We start from the raw sequence: 21587 nt of genomic DNA on the forward strand, positions 1-21587 counted from the left end.
CACAACATCTATTGCCTCTCCTGCATTTCAGTGTCTATCTACGTACAGATATTTTTTTGGTCTGTTCTATTTCTAGAGGAAAACAATAGAATGGGAAAGGCTAGAGATCTCTTCAAGAAGATTAGAGATACCAAGGGAACATTTCATGCAAAGATGGGCACAATAAAGGACAGAAATGGTATGGGCCTAACAGAAGCAGAAGATATTGAGAAGAGGTGGCAAGAATACACAGAAGAACTATGCAAAAAAGATCTTCATGACCCAGATACCATGATGGTGCAATCACTCACCTAGAGCCAGATATCCTGGAATGTGAAGTCAAGTGGGTCTTAGGAAGCATCACTACAAACAAAGCTAGTGGAGGTGATGGAATTCCAGTTGAGCTATTTCAAATCCTAAAAGATGATGTTGTGAAAGTGCTGCACTCAATATGCCAGCAAATTTGGAAAACTCAGCAGTGGCCACAGGACTGGAAAAGGGCAGTTTTCATTCCAATCCCAAAGAAAGGCAATGCCAAAGAATGCTCAAACTACTGCATAATTGCACTCATCTCACACACTAGCAAAGTAACGCTCAAAATTCTCCAAGCCAGGCTTCAGCAATACATGAACCGTGAACTTCCAGATGTTCAAGCTGGATTTAGAAAAGGCAGAGGAACCAGAGATCAAATTGCCAACATCCATTGGATCATGGAAAAAGCAAGAGAGTTCCAGAAAAACATCTATTTCTGCTTTATTGACTATACCAAAGCCTTTGACTGTGTGGATCACAACAAACTGTGGAAAATTCTGAAAGATGGGAATACCAGATCACCTGACCTACCTCCTGAGAAATCTGTATGCAAGTCAAGAAATGACAGTTAGAACTGGACATGGAACAACAAACTGGTTCCAAATAGGGAAAGGAATAGGTCAAGGCTGTATATTGTCACCCTGCTTATTTAACTTATATGCAGAGTACATCATGAGAAATGTTGGACTGGATGAAGCACAAGCTGGAATCAAGATTGCTGGGAGAAATATCAATAACCTCAGATATGCAGATGACACCACCCTTATGGCAGAAAGTGAAGAGGAATTAAAGAGCCCCTTGATGAAAGTGAAAGAGGAGAGTGGAAAAAGTTGGCTTAAAGCTCAACATTCAGAAAACTAAGATCATGGCATCTGGTCCCATCACTTCATGGGAAATAGATGGGGAAACAGTGGAAATAGTGACAGACTTTATTTTTCTGGGCTCCAAAATCACTGCTGATGGTGACTGCAGCCATGAAATTAAAAGATGCTTGCTCCTTGGAAGAAAAGTTATGACCAACCTAGACAGCATATTAAAAAGCAGAGACATTACTTCGCCAACAAAGGTCCATCTAGTCAAAGCTATGGTTTTTCCAGTAGTCATGTATGGATGTGAGAGCTGGACTATAAAGAAAGCTGAGCGCTGAAGAATTGATGCTCTTGAACTGTGGTGTTGCATAAGAAGCTTGAGAGTCTCTTGGACAGCAAGGAGATCCAACCAGTCCATCCTAAAGGAAATCAGTCCTGAATATTCATTGGAAGGACTGATGCTGAAGCTGAAACTCCAATACTTTGGCCACCTGATGTGAAGAACTGACTCATTTGAAAAGACCCTGATGCTGAGAAAGATTGAAGTTGGGAGGAGAAGGGGATGACAGAGGATGAAATGGTTGGATGGCATCACCAATTCAATGGACATGAGTCTGAGTAAACTCTGGGAGTTGATGATGGACAGGGAGGCCTGGCATGCTACATTCCATGGGGTTGCAAAGAGTTGGACAGGACTGAGTGACTGGAATGAACTGAAGTGATTTCTATTTGAAACAACAATTTTTAGAAACAACATATAAGTTGTTTCTCAACAACTTAGTCCTGATTTGATTTGAATTATTGTACATAATTTCCCTCTTGAGCACGGGGTCTTAGTTGCATCTTTAAGCTTTTAACAAGCATAAATGACACCTGGAACTGGCCTCTTCTTACCTCTTTTCCACACGTTTAGTCTTGAAACGCTGTTGCTTTTCCTCTACAAATGATGTGTTTAGTGCTCTGTGTAATCTCTGATGGAAAGAACAGATTCACACATAGAGATTGTTAGAAACACAGAACTGGGGCACAAAGCACCCCCTGAGATTTAATCTCTTTGCTACAAACCTTGGCCTCTTTAAACAAATTACCATTGATGGCAGAAAAAAGATCAATATTCAGTCCCAAATCTCAAGAGAAAACGAATTCTAAGATAGTATTCTACCTGGAAGAAAATAATTTGATGGGAAACTTAGAAATACTCTGAGTTGTAAAAAGGTCTGTGATATAAAGAAAAGTTGGGACTTTCCTGGTGTGTCAGTGCCTATGACTCCTCACTTCCAAAGCAGGGGATCTGGGTTCAATCCCTGGTCAGAGAACTAGATCCCACATGCTGCAACTAAGAGCTCACACACTGCCACTTAAGATTCAGTGCAGCCAAATAAATAAATAAACGGAGAGTTATCATAACTGGGCTTCCCTGGTGGCTCAGATGGTAAAGAATCTGCCTGTAATGAGGGAGACTTGGGTTCGACCCCTGGGTCAGGAAGATTGCCTGAAGAAGGGAATGGCTACCCGCTCCAGTATTCTTGCCTGGAGAGTCCCAAGGACAGAGGAGCCTGGTGGGATCGCAAAGAGCTGGACATGACTAAGTGACTAACACACTATCATAACTAACATGTGGCAGAGGACTTAGTACAATTGCTAAAGGTGAGTCAAAACAAGGTAAGAACGCCTTAGAATTAAACTAATCACGCTGATTTATCATGCAGAGGATCAATTGTCTGCAGAGTCTTCTTAGGAGACCAAATACATCCTAGGATAAAAGTAGGAAGAACAGGGTTCACATGTAATCAACCCAATGATAGTGACCTATATAGAAAAAAAGCTCTGTGTTAAAGAAGAGAGCAGCATAACAGATGCAGGGGGCAGAGGTGGCAGAACTGGCAGCCTCACTGCTGAGAAGCAGTGACAGTGTGCTGGGAGGCACGGGGGAGCCCGGCCGGGAGGTCAGGTTGGCTCCTCTGGCCTCGCCCCTCCCTGCACTCAGGGGGAAACTGCTGTCTTTGCTAGAGCCCCTTCATCAGTACTTCCCCGGTAGCTCAGCTGGTAAAGAATCAGCCTGCAATACAGGAGACCCTGGTTTGATTCCTGGGTCAGGAAGATCTGTTGGAGAAGGGATAGGCTACCTAATCCAGTATTCTTGGGCTTCCCTGGTGGCTCAGCTGGAAAAAAATTAGCCTGCAATGCAGGAGACCTGGGTTCCATCCCTGGGTTGGGAAGATCCCTTAGAGAAGGCAAAGGCTACCCATTCCAGTATTCTGGCCTGTAGAATTCCATGGACTGTATAGTCTATGGGCTCACAAAGAGTTGGATACGACTGAGTGACTTTCACTTTCACTTCATCAGTAAGAAGCCTTCTGAGTATATTTCAGTTCTCAATGCCTGTTTCCATCAGGTGAGATATACAAAGGAGTGAGCTTGAATGACTGTCTGCCTGACAGTTTCAGTTCTTCCTGCTGGTGAGTGCATAGGTGTCTGGATAACACGAAGGAGCTTTGATCTAGAGCTTGGCCATGACGTCAGTGGACTTCTAAGCTCTGGACCATTGAAATGCAGCAAGAGCAGGGAGCCGAGCGTTCATCTGAAGGGAAACAGGGGACTTCAAGATCATTTAGTGGGTTTCAGTTTTGGCAAGAAAGACTCTGAAGGAAACAAATCTTTCACACCATCTCTTCAGTCTGTCACTAAGTGAAATCATGTTAAAAACATGCCATTGCGATCTCAAAACCACGTGCATCTGAACACGTCCTATGTTTTCCTGTGATAAGCTAAGAGAAATAATGGATATTGCTCCTAAGGCATTTACAGTCTATTTAGCCTATTCTATTAGATCCTACTGGACATGATTTGAAAATGGATTTAACAGTTTTATTTTAAAAAGTCAATATTTCCAAAATGCTGGAAATTATATTTCTTGCAACTAACTGCTTACAACAAAACATTTAAACAACAACAACAAGGCTGTTGCTTCCACTCTGAGCAACAGTGGAGGGTTATATGGAAGGAAAGGGCATTATGGGACAGCTTAATTTAAGGGGCAAGTGCATTAATGGGATAGAGGGAGTTCCATCTTGTATACTAAGAGTGTCTACACCACCTGGTTCTCTTGATAACCTGTCACTTGTCACTCTGACTTGAGGCCCTGGATTTTCCCATTATTGGGAATTCTGACGCTTAAGAATACTGGAGGGAGATGCCTGGTGGCACTCACCTGACTGGTGTGGAGCCAGTATTGCAGCCTAGATTTGTTCTTGATGCGTGGCAGCAGCAGCCTGTACACCATGTGCTCACCAATGGTGGTCAGGATGGACAGGCCAAATCCAATGCACAGCAGCATGAAGAGTCCAGAGAAGTGTTTGATGCCCATCTGCAACGTCTGTGGCAGAACAGGAAAGGAAAGGTCACGAATGGGAGGCTGCACCTGGTCCCGTGCTTGTCCACTCTTGGACGCACATCGTTTTCTGCTGGACCCAAGGAAAGCTGGAGACCGTTCCTCTGTTTGCTCTGCAGGTGTCACTATACTACACTGCAAAGGGGATCCAGCCAGGACTGAGGGCTGCTGCACGGCACAATTCCTGCGGGTGCTACTCACATACAGTGCTACTGTTTGAATGGTTCCTGGAGTGGTGAAGAGGCCCTGTGTCTAGACCACGCTATGGTGTCAAAAGGGACACTGAGAGATAGAGGTAGAGACTGAAAATTGAAACAATTTAGTATATTAAAACATCAAAAAGTTATCAAGGAAAGAATCTCTCCCAGGGACAGAGAGTGAGTTAGATTTAAGGGGAAAAGATGATGAGCGCAATAAAAATTTTCATTTAGATCTGACAGAAACATGGATAGGATATCATCTAGTTCAATGTTCTCATTTTAAAGATGAGGAACTTGGGACCAGAAAAGTGAAGGAAGTTGAGCCAGGTCACAAAATTAGACAGCCACAGAGGAGAAAAAGAAGGGACCTACTTGTTGATTGCTTACTATTTTTGTGTGTGTGTGTGTGCTTAGATAGCTATTATAACTACAATTTATAGTTGAGGAAACTAAAGTCCTTGCAGTTTTTAAATGACAAAGCTGGCCTATAAGTCAATGTTCGTTTAGCTCCAAAGTTCAGTTTCTTTCTACTCTATACAAGAGAGCAACAGCAACTATAAAAACGATCACTTTAACACCTGTGACAGGCTAAAGGATTCACAGGCAGTCTCTACAAAATTCGTATTCAGTCACTGACATCGATGACCAATCAATCCAGGAGAAAGACATTTGATTTGTTGAGTGTCTACTATGTGCCAGGAAGTCTCCCAAGTACCAGGGGGTGGAGCTAGGAGGGTTATGTCCTTGCCTTCAATCAGCTCAAGTCTAGGGAGAAAGCAAACATTTATACCCCATGATACATTGATTTATACTTCCCAGGTTTTGCAGAGAAGCTGGCTCATGAGATAAGACTTAAAATGAGACAGGTAGAATGTGGAGGCTGGGTGGGAAAGTAGCACTCCAAGCTGAGGGCAGCAGAAACGAAGAATGTGACAAAAACACGAACCTCTAGCACACTGATCTGCGGGCTTGTGAAACGGATGGCTGTGCTCAGGGGTCGGGTGCAGAGGCCCTGCATCCTGAGGGAGGAACAGGCCAGCCCTAGGCAAGGCTAGATTAAGCACCTTACCTAAGATCATACAAGCCAATGCTAAGGACCCCGAGTGTCATCCCTTTGCTGGAGGCTTTTGGTCATTATCATCATTGATAATTATTTAGCATTTAACACATGGAAGGCGCAGTTCTGAGCACTTTATCAATGTAGCAACTTGCTTAATTTTCCCAGCGACCTATGAGGGAGGTACTATCTCCATTTTACAGATGAGGAAACTTAGGAACAAGAGTTAAATAACTCATCCAAAGTCACATAGCTGGTAAAGGTCAGGGGGGTTCACACCCAGGCAGGCAGTCTGACTCCAGAGCCTACACTCTTAACCACATCATTTAACTGACACGAGTGATCCGCCCATCCTCTTGAAGGAGTTTTCCTTTCTTTCATTCTCCTCTCCTCTACCCCTAGTCCTGGAGAAGCAGGCAGTCAGGATGGCTCAGGCATGGCTAGACCTCCCGGTATGCCAGGAAGTTTATGTGGGGGACCAGGCTCAGGCAGAGCTTGGAGATTTCAAGCTTTGGGGGAGGCCGGGCCATGGGATCTCTTTTCCTCCATGATACTACTTTTGGCAGTGGCTCTGGACCAAAGATGTGTGTTAGGATCCCTGGAGAAGGAAAGACTAGGGGTGAGCAGGGGCATAGAGCATGCCCCAGGTCCCCGAGACTGGGGCACTGAGAATGAAAGAAGCCCAGCCTGAAGTGCTGGTGTAGGGAAGGTGAGCAGTTTATCAGGCCTGAGGGGTACTCAGCTACTAGAGCTTTTCCCGGGACATCTCTGTACATGTGATGACCAACCTGACCTCCAGAAAGTATATACAAATGTGTTTGAAAATAGCCCTCAGCCTGGACCTGTAGTAATGTGTACCGGATACGGCTATTACAGAAGGATTCAATGAGTTACTACTGCTGTGGATGAAGAACACACTGGGCAAATTCATTTGGGACTTTAACAGCATTGAACACTCAGCAAAAGACTGAACAGACTGGTGCTGCTTCTTATAAAGTGCTGCCAAGATGAAGAAGAAAAATGCAACTTACAGTGAATCATCCTGCTTTTAAAGCTTGGTGATCCCCTCTGTTATCTTGTGCATAACAATAATTAGTCTCATTTTCCTCTTATTACGCCAATAACAAATAGGCTGTATTCAGTTTATTTTACACACTTCTTTCTTTAAATTTCCATTGTTTACACCCACATACTAATAGACTTATAGAAGCAGTTGCTGTTGTTTTTTCTTAAATTAGACATCTGTGTGCCAGACACCATACATGCATATTATGATCTGATAATAGTATTGTAAGTTAAGTATTTTTATCCCCATTTCACATCAAGGAAACTGAGGTTCATTAACTACCATACCCAATGTAATACAAGCTAAAAACTAGGAGGCCAGGCTATGGATCCAGGATTGTCTGATGCTAAAGCCTGAGCTACCTTGAAGCAAATACCCTTCAGAAGCATCTATTGCTGTCTAAACTGGTACTGTCTATTCCCTGTTACAACTTGCAAAAAATTTTATTCAAAACTCACCCTCTGGATTGCAAATCCCCTATAATTTGCCTTTGGGCACCAGTGAAAAATGCTTAAACTGTGTCTGAGCCTGACTGATAAGATGTACTGCTGCAGTTGTAATTCAGCTGTTCTTCTCCTAGGACCACTCTGCTTCAATGTGCTATGCATTAAATATATGCATTTGTCCCACATTAACAAGTGAAATCTTTTTGTCTGATAGAGTGGAACTTGCTCAACTTGACATTTATCCTTGGTCAGAGGAAGAAGAAGAGGAGCAATGAATATTCAATGTCAAATCTTTAAAATAAATTTAAGTGATGCAGACAAAATAATGATTACTGTTGCAAGTGACATGGATAGAAGCATCATATTCAGAAATGCAATCACAGCCGGTCTCACGTTGTCGAGAGCTGTATAAGTGAAAGCAAAGAAATGTGAGTGGAATTTTTTTTTCTTTATCCCGGTGCTTCATCTGCAGCTTCATTTGATAGCTCACAGCCACACACTTCTAGAGTCTCAAGAGTCAAGGAGGGAAGACTGTCTCAGGAGTTGCTGCTGCTAAGTCACTTCAGTCGTGTCCAACTCTGTGTGACCCCATAGATGGCAGCCCACCAGGCCCTGCCGTCCCTGGGATTCTCCAGGCAAGAACACTGGAGTGGGTTGCCATTTTCTTCTCCAAGGCATGAAAGTGGAAAGTGAAAGGGAAGTCGCTCAGTCATGTCCGACTCTTCGTGACTCCATGGACTGCAGCCTACCAGGCTCCTCCATCCATGGGATTTTCCAGGCTAGAGTACTGGAGTGGGGCAAATATCAGGCATTTATGGCTTCACTCAGTCCTTCACAGGCTCATTCTAGCCCATCCAGTCTCTCTCAGTTACCTCTTTAATCAATAAGTAACCACTCAAAAAATCGCCTTGCTTGCTTATTTTATTTTGCTAAATGTTATTTATAGTGTTATATTTCTTTAACATTTTATTTTATTGTTCGTTTACATTAACATATTCATTGCATTGTGGAGGGCAAGCATACTCTGTATTATGCATGCATGAATACCCACTGATTAAGCATTAAAGAACTGGTGTTTTAAATGGTTCATATTATGTAGAAATCATTGGTGGATTGTCATATATAGCAATCCATGCACTGTACATTAGATATTAAACACTAACAAATGTCTAAGTATGTTTTAATTAAATTTAGGGAAGCTGGTTGGGCTTTTTGGATAAGGTGGGAATGTTTTATTTATTCGTTTTGTCTCATACAAGATAATGGAAAAGCCTCTCACCATCTGGAAATCTACCAGCCAACGTATTTCTAGGTACAGACTAGATTCAGATAAAGGGTGATGCCACTATCAAAGATTCTGAGTGGTCTCTGTTTAGATCATTAGTGCTTCCGGTGACATAGAGGCCAAGACCACCAATTCTGTTGCTGGTAAACCCTCCTCTGCCTCTTGCTCGGTTGTGGGCCCTTGAAACATCTGACAGATGGTTAGGTGACTGACTAGGTTCTGAAAACTCCAGCAAGAAATGAAGATAAACTATTTGAGTCATCATTTGCCTCAGATGTTACCAGTTAAATCCTATAATCTAAGCCTCCCTAGCCCCCAGTCCACGTCTTCTAACATACAGCAGCTATCCAATTTCTCTGCTCCTTTAAAGAGTCTGTACTCATTGTTTTCAATTCCTCTCCTCCCATTCTCTTTTGGACCCACTCCACTCAGGCTTTCAATCCCTGGCTTAGGATCCTGTCAAAACCAACAATGGCCATCGAATCCAAGAGTCAGTTTTCAACTTATTCATGTATCAGCTTGGAAACTTATTTCATCCTCTTTGATGTTTTTCTTCACTGTTTTGAGGAATCCTCTCTCCTTGTACTATATCAGTCTTGTCTGCTGGTTCCTCCCCATCCTTCTGACCTTAAATATTAGCAGAACTTCAGTTCTTTAGTTACATTCACTTTCTTATCCACACCATGTCTTTAAATACCATCTATTTACCAATGACTTCCAAATTTTTATCATTCCCAACTCCTGACTCAGCCTGTCTACTTGGATATCTAATAGAATCTCAAAATGACACATCAAAATAAACTTCTAATTTTCCTTCTGAAATCTTCTCTTCACACAGTCTGTCCCATCTTAATAAATCTCCATCCTTGCAATTTCTCAGGCTAAATAGCATAGATTCCTCCCTTTCTCTAGCATCCTGTACTTAGCATGTCTGCAAATATGGTGGATGCTGTCTGCAAAGTATGTCCAGGATCTGATGACTTCTTACCACCTCCACCAACCACCCTGGTCCAAGTCACCATCATCTCTCACCTAGACCACAGAAATAGCTTCCGAATTGTTCCCTGACCCCTTCAGTCTGTCTTCTGCAAGGCAGCCAGGATAACTCAAAATACGTTACTCCTGTGCTCAGTGCCCAGTGATGATGTTTGGCCTCAACCAGAGTACCTGTCAGAGCCCTTACAAAGGCCCACAGGACCTTACATGACTTAGTCCCACACCTCTAGCTTCACATTCTTCTTCTCACACTTGTTCACTCTGCTCACAGCTTGGGCTTCCTCACTTCCCTTAAATCCATCCAGCTGTTCCTGCTTGAGGCTCTTCATTTTCTATTCTCTCTGCCTTGTAAATTCTTCCACCAGGAACCAGCAACGCTCCTTCGCTTACTCTCTGTGGGTCTCTGCTCAGACATTAATTATCAGTGAAATCTGCTTTAACTACTGTGGTTAAAAAGGCAAATCTTTCTATGGCTGAAAAATATTCCATTGTATGTACATACCACATTTAGTTTATCCATTCATCTGCTTATAATCAGTAGATTAGAGTTCATCAGGAGCTGGGGCTAGAGGAAAATGGGGAGTTATGCTCAGTAGTTACAGAGTTTCTCTTTGGGATAATGAAAGACATTTTGGAAACATGTAGTCGTAATGATTGCACAACACTGTAAATTTAATTAATGGCATTGAACTGTACACTTAAAAAATGGTTAAAATGGCAAATTGTTTTTACCATGATTTAAACAATTAAAAAAAAAAAAAGACAAATCCTATCCTCTCCCTCTTTTCCTGTGAAAGTTGTTCATTTGTGTCTGATGCTTTGTGACCCCATGGACTGTATAATCCATGGAAGTCTCCAGGGCAGAATACTGGAGTGGGTAGACTGTCCCTCTCTAGCAGATCTTCCCAACCCAGGAATCGAACTAGGGTCTCTTGCATTACAAGTGGATTCTTTACTGGCTGAGCTATCAGGGAAGCCTCTTCTCATGGACTCAATCTCTTCTCCTTACCTTGTTTTATTTTGTCCCTGACATAACACATATTTAGTGTCTATTTCCCTCAAGGAGAATGTAAGCTCCAATAAACCAGGAATTTTGCTCATTTGTCTAGTGCATATCCTGGTTGCCTAGAACACTGCCTAACATTTATAAGGTTCTCAAAAAGTGTTTTTTGGAATAAGTGGATGAAAGCATATGAAACCTAGAATATTTGTATAATATAAATTGATATATATATTTCCACCCTCCAAAAGTCTTATAAATCTCAAGAGATTTTTGGAATAATTCTGTGATGGAGAAAGAGATTGATATTCTTAATTAATAGATGAGAAAGAGGCTCAGAGAACTTGGAAAACTTGCCATCCTGACTTTCTAATGCCAGTGTTTATCAATCTGGGGGCCTATTGTGGGAGTTGGGAGGAAAAGCATATTAACAATTAATAAAGTAAAAAATTGGAGATTTTTTACACAGTAAAATTTCACCTGGCTTCTGCAGGAAATGTGTTGGCTTTATTTGCTTAGGATCCTTTCCCTGGGGAATGGCCCTTCCCTACTTCACGTGGTTTTGGAGTGTCTACCAACCACAGACTCCCCACTCCTTGTTTTTTTTTTTTTTTCCCCACTCCTTGTTAACAGGAGGCCAAGCACAGGACCCAAGGTAAGCCAGTTTACATCTGAAGCAGAGGCACTTGGCTTGGAAAGTAATTGAAGCCATCATTTCCAGTGTCTTCAATATCATAAAGCTCCTCTAGCTCTGAGGTGTCAACATAACCTCTTTTGAGAGAGAGACTTTATTTCTCTTGCAGAACACTGAAATGAATGGGTGAGCCCCTTCTAAGAAAATTTCTCTGACAGGGTACAGCTCTGCCTTTCTTTGCATGTCTCTAGAGGCTTGGTATGGAGAAGGCAATGGCACCCCACTCCAGTACTCTTGCCTGGAAAATCCCATGGACGGAGGAGCCTGGAAGGCTGCAGTCCATGGGGTCGCAAGAGTTGGACACGACTGAGTGACTTCACTTTCACTTTTCACTTTCATGCATTGGAGAAGGAAATGGCAACCCACTCCAGTGTTCTTGCCTGGAGAATCTCAGGGACGGGAGAGCCTGGTGGGCTGCTGTCTATGGGGTCGCACAGAGTTGGACACGACTGAAGTGACTTAGCAGCAGCAGCAGCAGAGGCTTGGTATACAGTAAGTGCTAATAAATGTTTAATTAAGGAAGTACATACCTGAAAAATAACTTAGTTACAATTACTCTCAAGGATTCCAGTACCTATTAAGTACTTTCCCCCAGAGCACTAGGGCTAAAAGAACCAGGAGAAATCATTTTCTTTTTCAGTGATCTGGTGTGTTAAAACTTTGTATATACAAATTTGCTCTCTGAGTCTGTAAAGTCAAATCCTGGTTTGAAAGTAATTTTTTTTCTTTAATTAGAGAGCTGAAATAGGGAAGGAACAACAGTTTTAGTGAGAGGTAAAGCTCCAGTACTTTGGCTACCTGATGCAAAGAGCTGACTCATTGGAAAAGACCCTGATGCTGGGAAAGATTGGGGGCAAAAGAAGGGGGAGACAGAGGATAAAATGGTTGGATGACATCCCTGACTCAATGGACATGAGTTTGAGCAAACTCCAGAAGATGGTGAAGGACAGGGAAGCCCAGCATGCTGCAGTCCATGGGGTTGCAAAGAGCTGGACACAACTTAGTGACTGAATAACAACGACAAAGAAAAAAAAAAAGGCAGGTTGTGGAGCCTATAAAATATGGCTAATTCCTAAATTCTTGGAAGCAGGATGGGGAGGAAGCAAATGCTGTTTCTAATTTTGAAGACCTGATTTCCTTTTCATTTTTTTTTGCCACCCCAATATTTTGCCCAGAAGAGCAGTAGCTCAATAAAATTTGGCAGACTAATTGTGTCTATACATATAGCCCTTTATCCAGGCAGGAGGAGGGGGACAGAAGATGGAGGCCTGCATCTGCATGAGGTGAGGGCTTCAGAGGCACCAAGGAGAGCTACCAGAGGAGAGAGTTTCCCTGGGTGAAGACAATGGGGCAAGACTGGGTGATGTAATAATTGGGGATTTCTAAAAAACTTGTAACAACAATCATGAAAAGGTAGGAAGAAGGTATTCACTCACAGAATCTGCAACTTTCTCATCAATGAATACAGCCTGAAAGATCATTTAACATGAAACAAAACAGGAGATGATTTGCAAAATCCAGGGAGACACTACATGAGTGAAGTTATTAATAACAGTGCTCACACATATGGATGAGAAAATAATCTAGATGGACAGTAAAATCAGGGTCTGCAGGAACTTCTCATTGCATCCCTCATCCTGGGGGATGTGGCACCTCTATCTCCTCTAACTTGGAATCTGCTTAATGACTGCTCAACATGGCGCTGCCCAGGTTGCTGAGGACACGTCCCCTTTCTGTCCTTGGCACTCCCAGAGCTCTGGCCCCTTCTAGGTTTGGGCAACCATCTTTTACCCTTGGACCTGGTGCTCAGTGTGCTAAATTAGCTCCATTGTGCAGTCTTTTGAAAAGTCTTAATGTATTAATAAAATGACTCAGAAAAATATTTCCAAAAATTAATTTTGAGGCAATGAACATTATCATTTTCCTATATAAACAATTATCTTCAGTTCTTCATTGTCTCTTCCAAACTATGACCATTTGCATATATATTTTCCAGAGCTATAAACTCTGTTATATGTTAATAATTATGCTTTTTAAAAAGCTTAATCTGAAAATATATTGATTTATAGTTATTTATTAACTTCAATGGCTTTATATTAGCAACCATTATTTTATCATAATTCACTTTATCCCCAAACTGTCAAATATTTAATATTGTTTAGTGTATATACATATATATATAACAAATATTGCTGCGATAAAAACATCTTTTACATAGAGCACTTTAAAAATCACTTTTGATTCTTTCTTTGAGATATATATTGCAATGGATGGGATTACCAGGTTAGATGATGGAACTGTTCTGATGCCTTGTGTTGTATGAAATAGTTCTCAAGAGTGTGAAAACCATTCCCAGTGATTCCCAAGATGCCCCGGTGCACAGGATGTTAATTAACATCCTTGCCAACTCTGTTTTACAACTAATCATTTTTTTTTTTTCTATTTTGGTTATTCCGATTTGTATGTGTTCAATTTTTGAGGTTATTTTTTGAAGTTTGTTTTTCCTATCTCCCTGTATATACATTATATATTTATATCATTTGCCCAATTATGCATTTCAGAAAAAGTGAGAATTTTTACTGAAGAAAACTAATAAGCCCTTTCCTAATACATAACATATATTTCTTCATTTAAAATTTTCCTGTTAGCTTTGTTTTGTTAGATTTTATTATACAGATGTTTGAACTCTATATGACTCCATTTGTTTTGATTATTGGAAACTCTATTGTTCAGTTAGAAACAATTGTTAGTAAATAGTCATTGGGAAGTTTTGTGCACAATTGCTTTATTTTTTAAAAATTATTTATTTTCGGCTGTGCTAGGTCTTCGTTGCTGGGTGAGGGCTTTCTCTAGTTGCAGTTAGCGGGGGCTGTCCTTCATTGTGGAGCTCCAGCTTCTTACTGAAGTGGTTTCTGGTTAGGGAGCACAGCCTCTAGGAGTGCAGGCTCCAGCAGTTGCAGCTCTCGGGCTCTAGAGCACAGGCTCGAAGTTGAGGTGCATTGGCTGTCACCCCACAGCATGTGGAAACTCCCTGGACCAGAAATCAAACCCGTGTTTCCTGCATTGGCGGGTGGATTCTTAACCACTGGACCCCCAGGCAAGTCCCCAATTGCTTTGTTTTTGAAAAATAATGAACACTTCATCCATCTCGGTTTTTTTTTTTTTTTTTTTTAAACTAAGAGTGGACTTTCTCTTCACTGAGACAATTTCAGCTCCATGTTGCAGAAGTACCTTAGCCAGTAAAAGGCCACACCCATCCTGGGGTGGGCTGCATTCCTTTATGCTGATTTTGATTTCTACTTAAAATCCTATTAAAAAATATTGGTAACATACACATGCACACACATATACACAAAACCTTGTGAGAACAAACACCATGCAAAATAACAAAATTTACTTGTGGGTCAGCTTTAGTCTAAGAACTGTGAGGCTGTATCTTTACTCTACACAGCTTTTACTACTCTGGGGTCCTTTCAGTGTTGTGGTTTTTCACTATGACCCAGCAGATGCTTTAAAGCGGACACATAGTTTGTTGCTGTTCACACAATCACCAGCCAGCGGGACAGCTATAGCAGCCAATACAAAAGGAGAGGCATCCAGTTCTGATCCTACCTCTAGCGACCTCTTTTTAAAATTTTTTTTGGCTGTGCTGTGTGGCATGCGGGATCTTAGTTCACTGACCAAGGATAGAAATGTTCCCTGCACTGGAAGTGTGGAGTCTTAACCACTGGACTGCCAGCAAAGTCCCAACCTGACTCCTTTTTCACCATGCCACCTTATCTTACAAACACCCAAGCCTCTCCCTTTTCAAAGCAAGGGAAATAGATAAAACACAATAGCCAGATTCATGACACACTTTAAGTCCTAACAGAGAAAATCAATAGCATAAGTGAAGAATGGGATTTGTAATAAAAAAAAAAATTCCTGAAGATTTTACCTTGAAGATTCCTTTACAGCAATATAGAGAATAAATCAACTATGTTAAGGCCATATTTTCCCCTACATTTCAAAAAAAATTGTCTAGTTGATTTTGGGATTGCAACATATGGTAGCGAGCAGACACAATCCATTAATATAGGATTCACAACAACATATTGTTACTGATGTCTGCAGCATCAAAGCATATTGGTTGCTGTTACTAGTTTAATCTAAATGCTGTCACTTAGTTCTCAAGATGAGATGAAGGTGGAAGATGATCTAAGATTGCCTTGCCTAATATTTTTAATTTTTTGCAATGCATAGGACCAAGGAGGTAGGAGCTCCTTTCTCCTTGATAAACAATTATCTTTTTGTAAAAATTGAAGCTTGGTTTTATTATCTTAGGAATAATTTGAGACAGGTAAATACAGAAGCCGTAAAAATAGGAAGCAGTGCAGGGAGCTCACCATTTGTGGTCAGAGAGCATGGTTCAAGTCCTTGCTTTGCCACTCACCAGCTGGATACCTTGGGGTAGCTTCTAGATCACTCTATAGCATCATCTGTAAAACTGAGATGAAGGCACCCACCCCACAATGTTGTTACAATGATTAAATGGTATAACAAACATAATAGGGCCTAGAACAGCTGTTCAATAAGCATCAACTACTATTATCACTCCAAGGAACTGTACAGAATGAGATTTGTTGGCAACTTGGCAATTAACAGAGAAGAGTCAAAGCATTCTAATATGGAAGTAAATGTGATCTTTTCCCCTAAATATTCATACAATCAGAGCTTTCCAGTTGCTGAGGCTAGAAACAGGTGCACAGTTTAAGGTCACTGCCACAAAGCCTTGTGAAACCATTGGGTTGTCCAAAAAGTTCCTTCAGGTTTTTCCTAAGACATTAGTGGGAAAAACCCAAACAAACATTTTGGCTAACCCAATACATTAGGTAGACTGATTGAGCAATTAGCTTGTGAATTCCAGCCACTCCATAAGCTAAAATGCTTTTTCCTCTTGTTAAATTTGAACATATAATCCAACATATTTCAAACCCTAGGTCCTAATTTTAAACTGTATTTTGGTGTGCACATTGCAGAACATACAAATAATGTCTCTCTTTCAGAAGTCCTCTTGGCTGGCATTACACAAGCTCATTTTTCTCATGAAAGGTTTCTTCCACAAAGTCAAATAGGTTGGGCTAGAATGAGTCCCTCTCTCTTTTTTAAATTCTCAGTCAAGAAGTCTGGTGGTCTAGTGGTGACCCTGGTGGTCCAGTGGTTAAGAATCTGCCTTGCAATGTAAGGGACACAGGTTTGATTCCTGGTCAGGGAACTAAGATCCCACAAACCACGGAGCAACTAAGCTGTCGCACCCCAACTAGGACCTGATGCAGTCAACTAAATAAATAAAAATTAAAGAAGAAGAAGACACAGCCTGTAGGGTGCAGAGGACCTTGACATTGTTTCATTTCTGGATTAGGGATACACAAATGTCCTGCTAATCTGAGAGTAGGTGTGGCTAAGTACCAAGTAAGGGTTCAAAAGGAACCCAGAGGCCTCCTTTTCCCTTATATTCGGATTGAGTAAAAAGGGACGAAAGGACATGGAGAGGGAATGTGTTGTGCACTAGCACTTAACATGTCTTATCTTTTGGAATTCTCAGAATAACCTGGGAATGGAGCCTCATTTTAACCAGGAGAAATGACATAGAGAGGTTAAGTAAGTGCTTGGGCTCACACAGCTAATAACAAGTGACTGATAAAAACCCAGTTGTAACTGAATCCAAACTCAGGTGTGTCTGAGTCTTTTCACTGTGTCACCCTGAAATGGGGGTAAGGCTCGTATAACTACAGGATTGGGAACATTTACTGATTATTAATACATTTATATTTAGGACTACACAGGAATTTAAGGGGCAGGCACATCTATTCTTTGTGGCTCATAAGTACTTTATAAAATAAAAAGTATGGCATAGTGCCAATAATGAAATGTGGGGGTTTATTTATCCTACTTTTAGGGGAAGCAAGACTAGCTACCAGCCTTTTCAAAATATAAAGATAATAAATCTAGAAATGGGTCTTCCTTGTCCTGAAAAAAAAAATCACCTAGGGTTTATACCTTGGCTTCGTACATGTAGGGAGAGTATGTCTCATTGTCCTGCGAACTGGCAGTAGTAAGTGGGACAGTGTACTTACTGGTACACTGGTACACTGGTACAGTGTACTTACTGGTACACTGACTCTCCAAAAGAAGCAGGACAAAAACAACTACAACTTTTTGCTCTTTTCCATGAGTTCTTACTACTCCCACAGTGGCTGATCTGAAACTATAGATATGACATCTCTGAACATGGAATTGGGGAGGGAAGTGCCCACTTTTGTTCTCACCCAGTAAGAACAGCTCCAGCATACCCCTTGGCTGCAGGTTTATTAGGGTGTGAGGGACTCTGGGCTGAATGTTACATTAGAGACAAGGCTTCCCCCAATGAGAGAGCTCTCAACTTCCCTGCCAGGTCCAGGTCAAACTTAAAAAAAGTTTTGTTAGTATAGACAGCTTCCACTCCTGCTACAGAGGTGTACCTGTTCATCTCTGCATCTTTTGAATGCCAAGAGCAATACCACTTCCACACCCTGGGGAGAGTCCACTGCAGCTGGAATCACCACCACTTCTGCCTGTGGGAAGAAGGACTATGAGTGTGGCCCATTCTCTCCCACTAGGTACTGGAGGTGAGAGAGCTTCCCAGGAAGGGCTTCCCTGGTGGCTCAGCAGTAAAGAATCTACCTGCAATGCAAGAGACCCAGGAGATGTGGGTTCAATCCCTGACTCAGGAAGATCCCCTGGAATAGGACATGGAAACCCACTCCAGTATTCTTGCCTGGAGAATGCCATGGATGGAGGAGCCTGGTGGGCTACAGTCTATAGGGTGTCAAAGAGATTGACAGGACTGAAGTAACTGAGCATGCATGCATGCATGAGCTTCCCAGGCAGTTCTCTGTCGTGGTTGTGTGGAAGGCCCATTAACTGAACTTAATACTGTGGTAGGCAATCAAGCCTGAAAAGCCACCTTCACTGAGACTGATAGACTGGGGATTTTGTCTTAGCCTTTCTTACAAGGCCTCTGAATTTCTGCCTGAAAAGAAACTGTAAAGGAGCTGGAGCAATGAGACAGGAGGAACCCAGCTGTGGTCTGAGGCTTTCAAAAGGGAAAGATGGGCTTTTGTTGCCTAGAGAGAGGTGATTAAAAGATGCTCAGCCAAGAGAAATAGATTCATCCCTCTTGCTACAATAAGGAATTAATAATCTGTTAAAAGATGCTTGAACACCACAAGTAAATGAAAATAGTTCACCTAGCACCTTTTGGGAATTTTTTCCCCATATATAAAACCATGAGAAGTAAAGGAAAAGATGTATATTTTCTTATTTTTGAACTTTAAAAGTTCTCTTCACTCTTTGTAGTTTGGTTTCTGAATCAAAACAAAGAAAAAAAAAATACATTCATAAAAGCTGTTTCCTTTTCTTTTCCCTCCATGCTCCTTCATCATGTTTTCCCCAACTCAGGGCATTATCCTGAATCATTGAGAGCAGAAGAGTTAGTAACACTGAGGTAGGTGGTCAAGAGGCTGGAAGATCTTGCTTCAGTAAGAGAGACACTTTCCAGTAGATCAGAGATGGCAGTTACTGGACTTCTTGGGCAGATCTTTAAAGAGATAGAGAAGAAAGAAAAAGTTGCTGTTGAGTGGCGACCTTATAAAACTCACACAATGGTCACCAAGTGCTTGTGGATCTCCAGGCTTCTGACCACAGCACTGAATTCCTGGAAGGAGATTTTCCCGTCCCCGTCTTTGTCCAGGAGGATGATGGTTTTGTCCACCAGCTGCTGTAACTGCCAGTCTTTCAGGTTGTCGCCTACCATCATCTTCAGCACCTGGAAGAGCTCCCCGTTGGAAATGTAGCCGTCTTTGTCCATGTCGTAGATGCTGAAAGCAAACCTCAGCTTCTGCTCCTCATCTCCCCGGACGCTGAACTGGGAGGTCCCCAGGATGAATTCCCGGAAGTCCACCTGTCCGTCGCCGTCGGTGTCGAAGACGTCTATCACCCGCTGCACCAGCGGGTTCTCCTGCAGCTCTGGCATGGACGTGAACTCTTTGACGCTCAGAGCGCTGGAACTGTCCAAGTCCAGCTTCTTAAAACGCTTGCGCAGCCTTTTAATTTCATCTTCGTCGAAGTGCGAGCATATCTCCGCCGGGTAACTGGCCTCATTTCCCATTCTGGAGCCAGTCTGTTGCTCATAGGGTCTGAGGAGGGATCAGGGGCGGTGGGCGCACACGCGGCTAAAAAGAGACCGTTGTGCCCGCAGGTGGAGGGCCAGGTGGGGCAGGCTCGCGGGGACATCTTCCCCCACCCCCGCCCGCCCCCTAGCCCCTCTCACCCCCTCCCCCTCCCCTGCTTCGGGCAACCAGACGAGAAAATAGGAGGTGCTGGGAGCCAGGTGGAGGAGTGGGTGAGGGGAGATCAGGGGAGAAGAAGCGGTGGGAGAGGGAAGCTTTCAGGGGGTAAGATAGGAAAAGTAGGAGAGAGGGGAGCTGGGGGAGAATTCCCCTTTCTGAATCCTTCTCTCAGCACCTTAACCTTTATCTCTTGATATTTTTAAAATCTTCTCACGTCCTCACTTTTCCTCCTTCGCTTGGAAAGTGAACTCCAAGGGGGTGGGGCTGCCTTTGTATTAATCACTTCAGTATCCCCAGCACAGTGCCTGAAATGCAGTAAGTGTTTAACATATGTTGAATGACTGCGTGAACTGCAAGCAGGAGCTCCTGATGCTTATTTGCAGACCTCCTCTAAGGACTAAATGAGATAATACATCAAGGCGTTGGTGTCATATATACATCAACAGTTGATCCTTGAACAACATGGGTTTCAACCGTGTGGGTCCACTTATATGCAGATATTTTTTGATAGTAAATACTACAGTACTGCAGGGTTGGCGTTGGTTGAATACTCTGACGCAGAACCATGGATACTGAGAAAGGATACCCAGGGCTGACTATAAAATTAAGGATTTTCCACTGAACAGATGGTTGGCACCCCTAAACCCCCTGGCACTGTTCAAGGGTCAAGTGTTTTTTAAAAAATTTTCTGGGAGGGAAAGCCAGGATTGACATCCTTCTGATGCAGTGGCCACTGACCTTTTTTAGAACATTGGGTTCAGGGTCTTTGTAAGAGACTGTCCAGCTATCGCACAAAATTTCTCATATGGATCATCTACAGGCAGTAACATATTCCTGAGGAGTATACACAATGCTGAATTCAGGGCACTTTTCGGGAAGATACAGGTCCCAAGACCTTGGGTCCCAAGACCTCTGTCAGCTTATTATTTCAAATACATCATCTCAAACCTACTCCTTATTTTTGTTGGGCTAGTGCCTGGAGAAGGCAATGGCATCCCACTCCAGTACTCTTGCCTGGAGAATCCCAGGGACGGTGGAGCCTGGTGGGCTGCCGTCTATGGGGTCTCACAGAGTCGGACATGACTAAAGCGACTTAGCAGCAGCAGCAGCAGCAGTGCCTGATGACTGTCCTGCAGATCACTTTGGGGAATGGCTGCAATGTGCCCTGAGAAGCTTTTGCTGTGTTTTGAGAGTATAAGAGGCCCTTAGGCTCTCTCACTCTCTCCCACCTTGCTTCAGCTGGATTTATTCCTATTTTGTTGATGATGAATCTCACCGCCATTCCCCAGATTCCTTCTTCTTTTAGGAACACATCAGTTCCTCCAAGTGCATACAAAGTATTAATACAGTTGGCTCAAGAACATTCATTTTAAAGGGACTTGGGGGATTCCTAGGACCCTAAATCAAACTGGAAGAGGCAAACACTCCCTCATTTTAAAAAAGGTTGGCACCTTTTTTGTGCTTTAGTTCAGCCAAAATATCAGCCTGAAGGTAGTCATGCTGAAACTGGCACAACAAAGCCATGGAATACCTTACCATTAGGTCTACGCAGTTTAAAAGAAAAGGAGGGACTTCTCTGGTGGTCCAGTGGCTAAGACTCCACGCTCCCAAAGCAGGGGGCCAACCTGGCGTGCTGCAGTCAATGAGTGCAAACAGTCAGACACGACTTAGTGACTGAACAACAATAACAACTCTGCCCAGGAACGTTCATCTAGCACTCAGTCTGGGTCCTCCCTCCAGTGCCCAGGCCTGGCTGAAGAGGCAGGTCTCAGCTGGCGGTGCCCACAGGGCCAGGTCCCCAGACCCTGCCCAGCTGTCCTCACTGAGGGAGCTAGATCCTACATGCTGCAACTAAAGATCCTGCATGATGCAAGGAAGATTGAAGACCCTGCCTGCCACAACTAAGACCCAGTGCAGCCAAATAAATAAAATAAAATAATAGTAATAAGAAAGAAAAGTAAAGGTTTAGAGGCTGAAATATTT

The 21587-nt window shown here is 42.6% G+C and overlaps 2 protein-coding genes across 2 annotated transcripts in view; both read right to left on the reverse strand.

Annotated features, from left to right (window-relative positions):
- Positions 1-21587, reverse strand: part of GRIN3A (glutamate ionotropic receptor NMDA type subunit 3A) — a 200552-nt gene that overhangs the window by 5474 nt on the left and 173491 nt on the right. The window contains 2 exon segments of the mRNA NM_001191535.1: positions 1995-2071; positions 4312-4476. Of these exon segments, the coding sequence (NP_001178464.1) occupies positions 1995-2071; positions 4312-4476 (242 nt within the window).
- PPP3R2 (protein phosphatase 3 regulatory subunit B, beta) lies at positions 18551-19453 on the reverse strand. The gene has a single exon (NM_001079631.2). The coding sequence runs from the start codon at positions 19421-19423 to the stop codon at positions 18911-18913; it is 513 nt and encodes a 170-aa protein (NP_001073099.1). The 5' UTR covers positions 19424-19453; the 3' UTR covers positions 18551-18910.

The sequence above is a fragment of the Bos taurus genome, chromosome 8 (genome assembly GCF_002263795.3).
Source record: "Bos taurus isolate L1 Dominette 01449 registration number 42190680 breed Hereford chromosome 8, ARS-UCD2.0, whole genome shotgun sequence".
NCBI lineage: Eukaryota > Metazoa > Chordata > Mammalia > Artiodactyla > Bovidae > Bos > Bos taurus.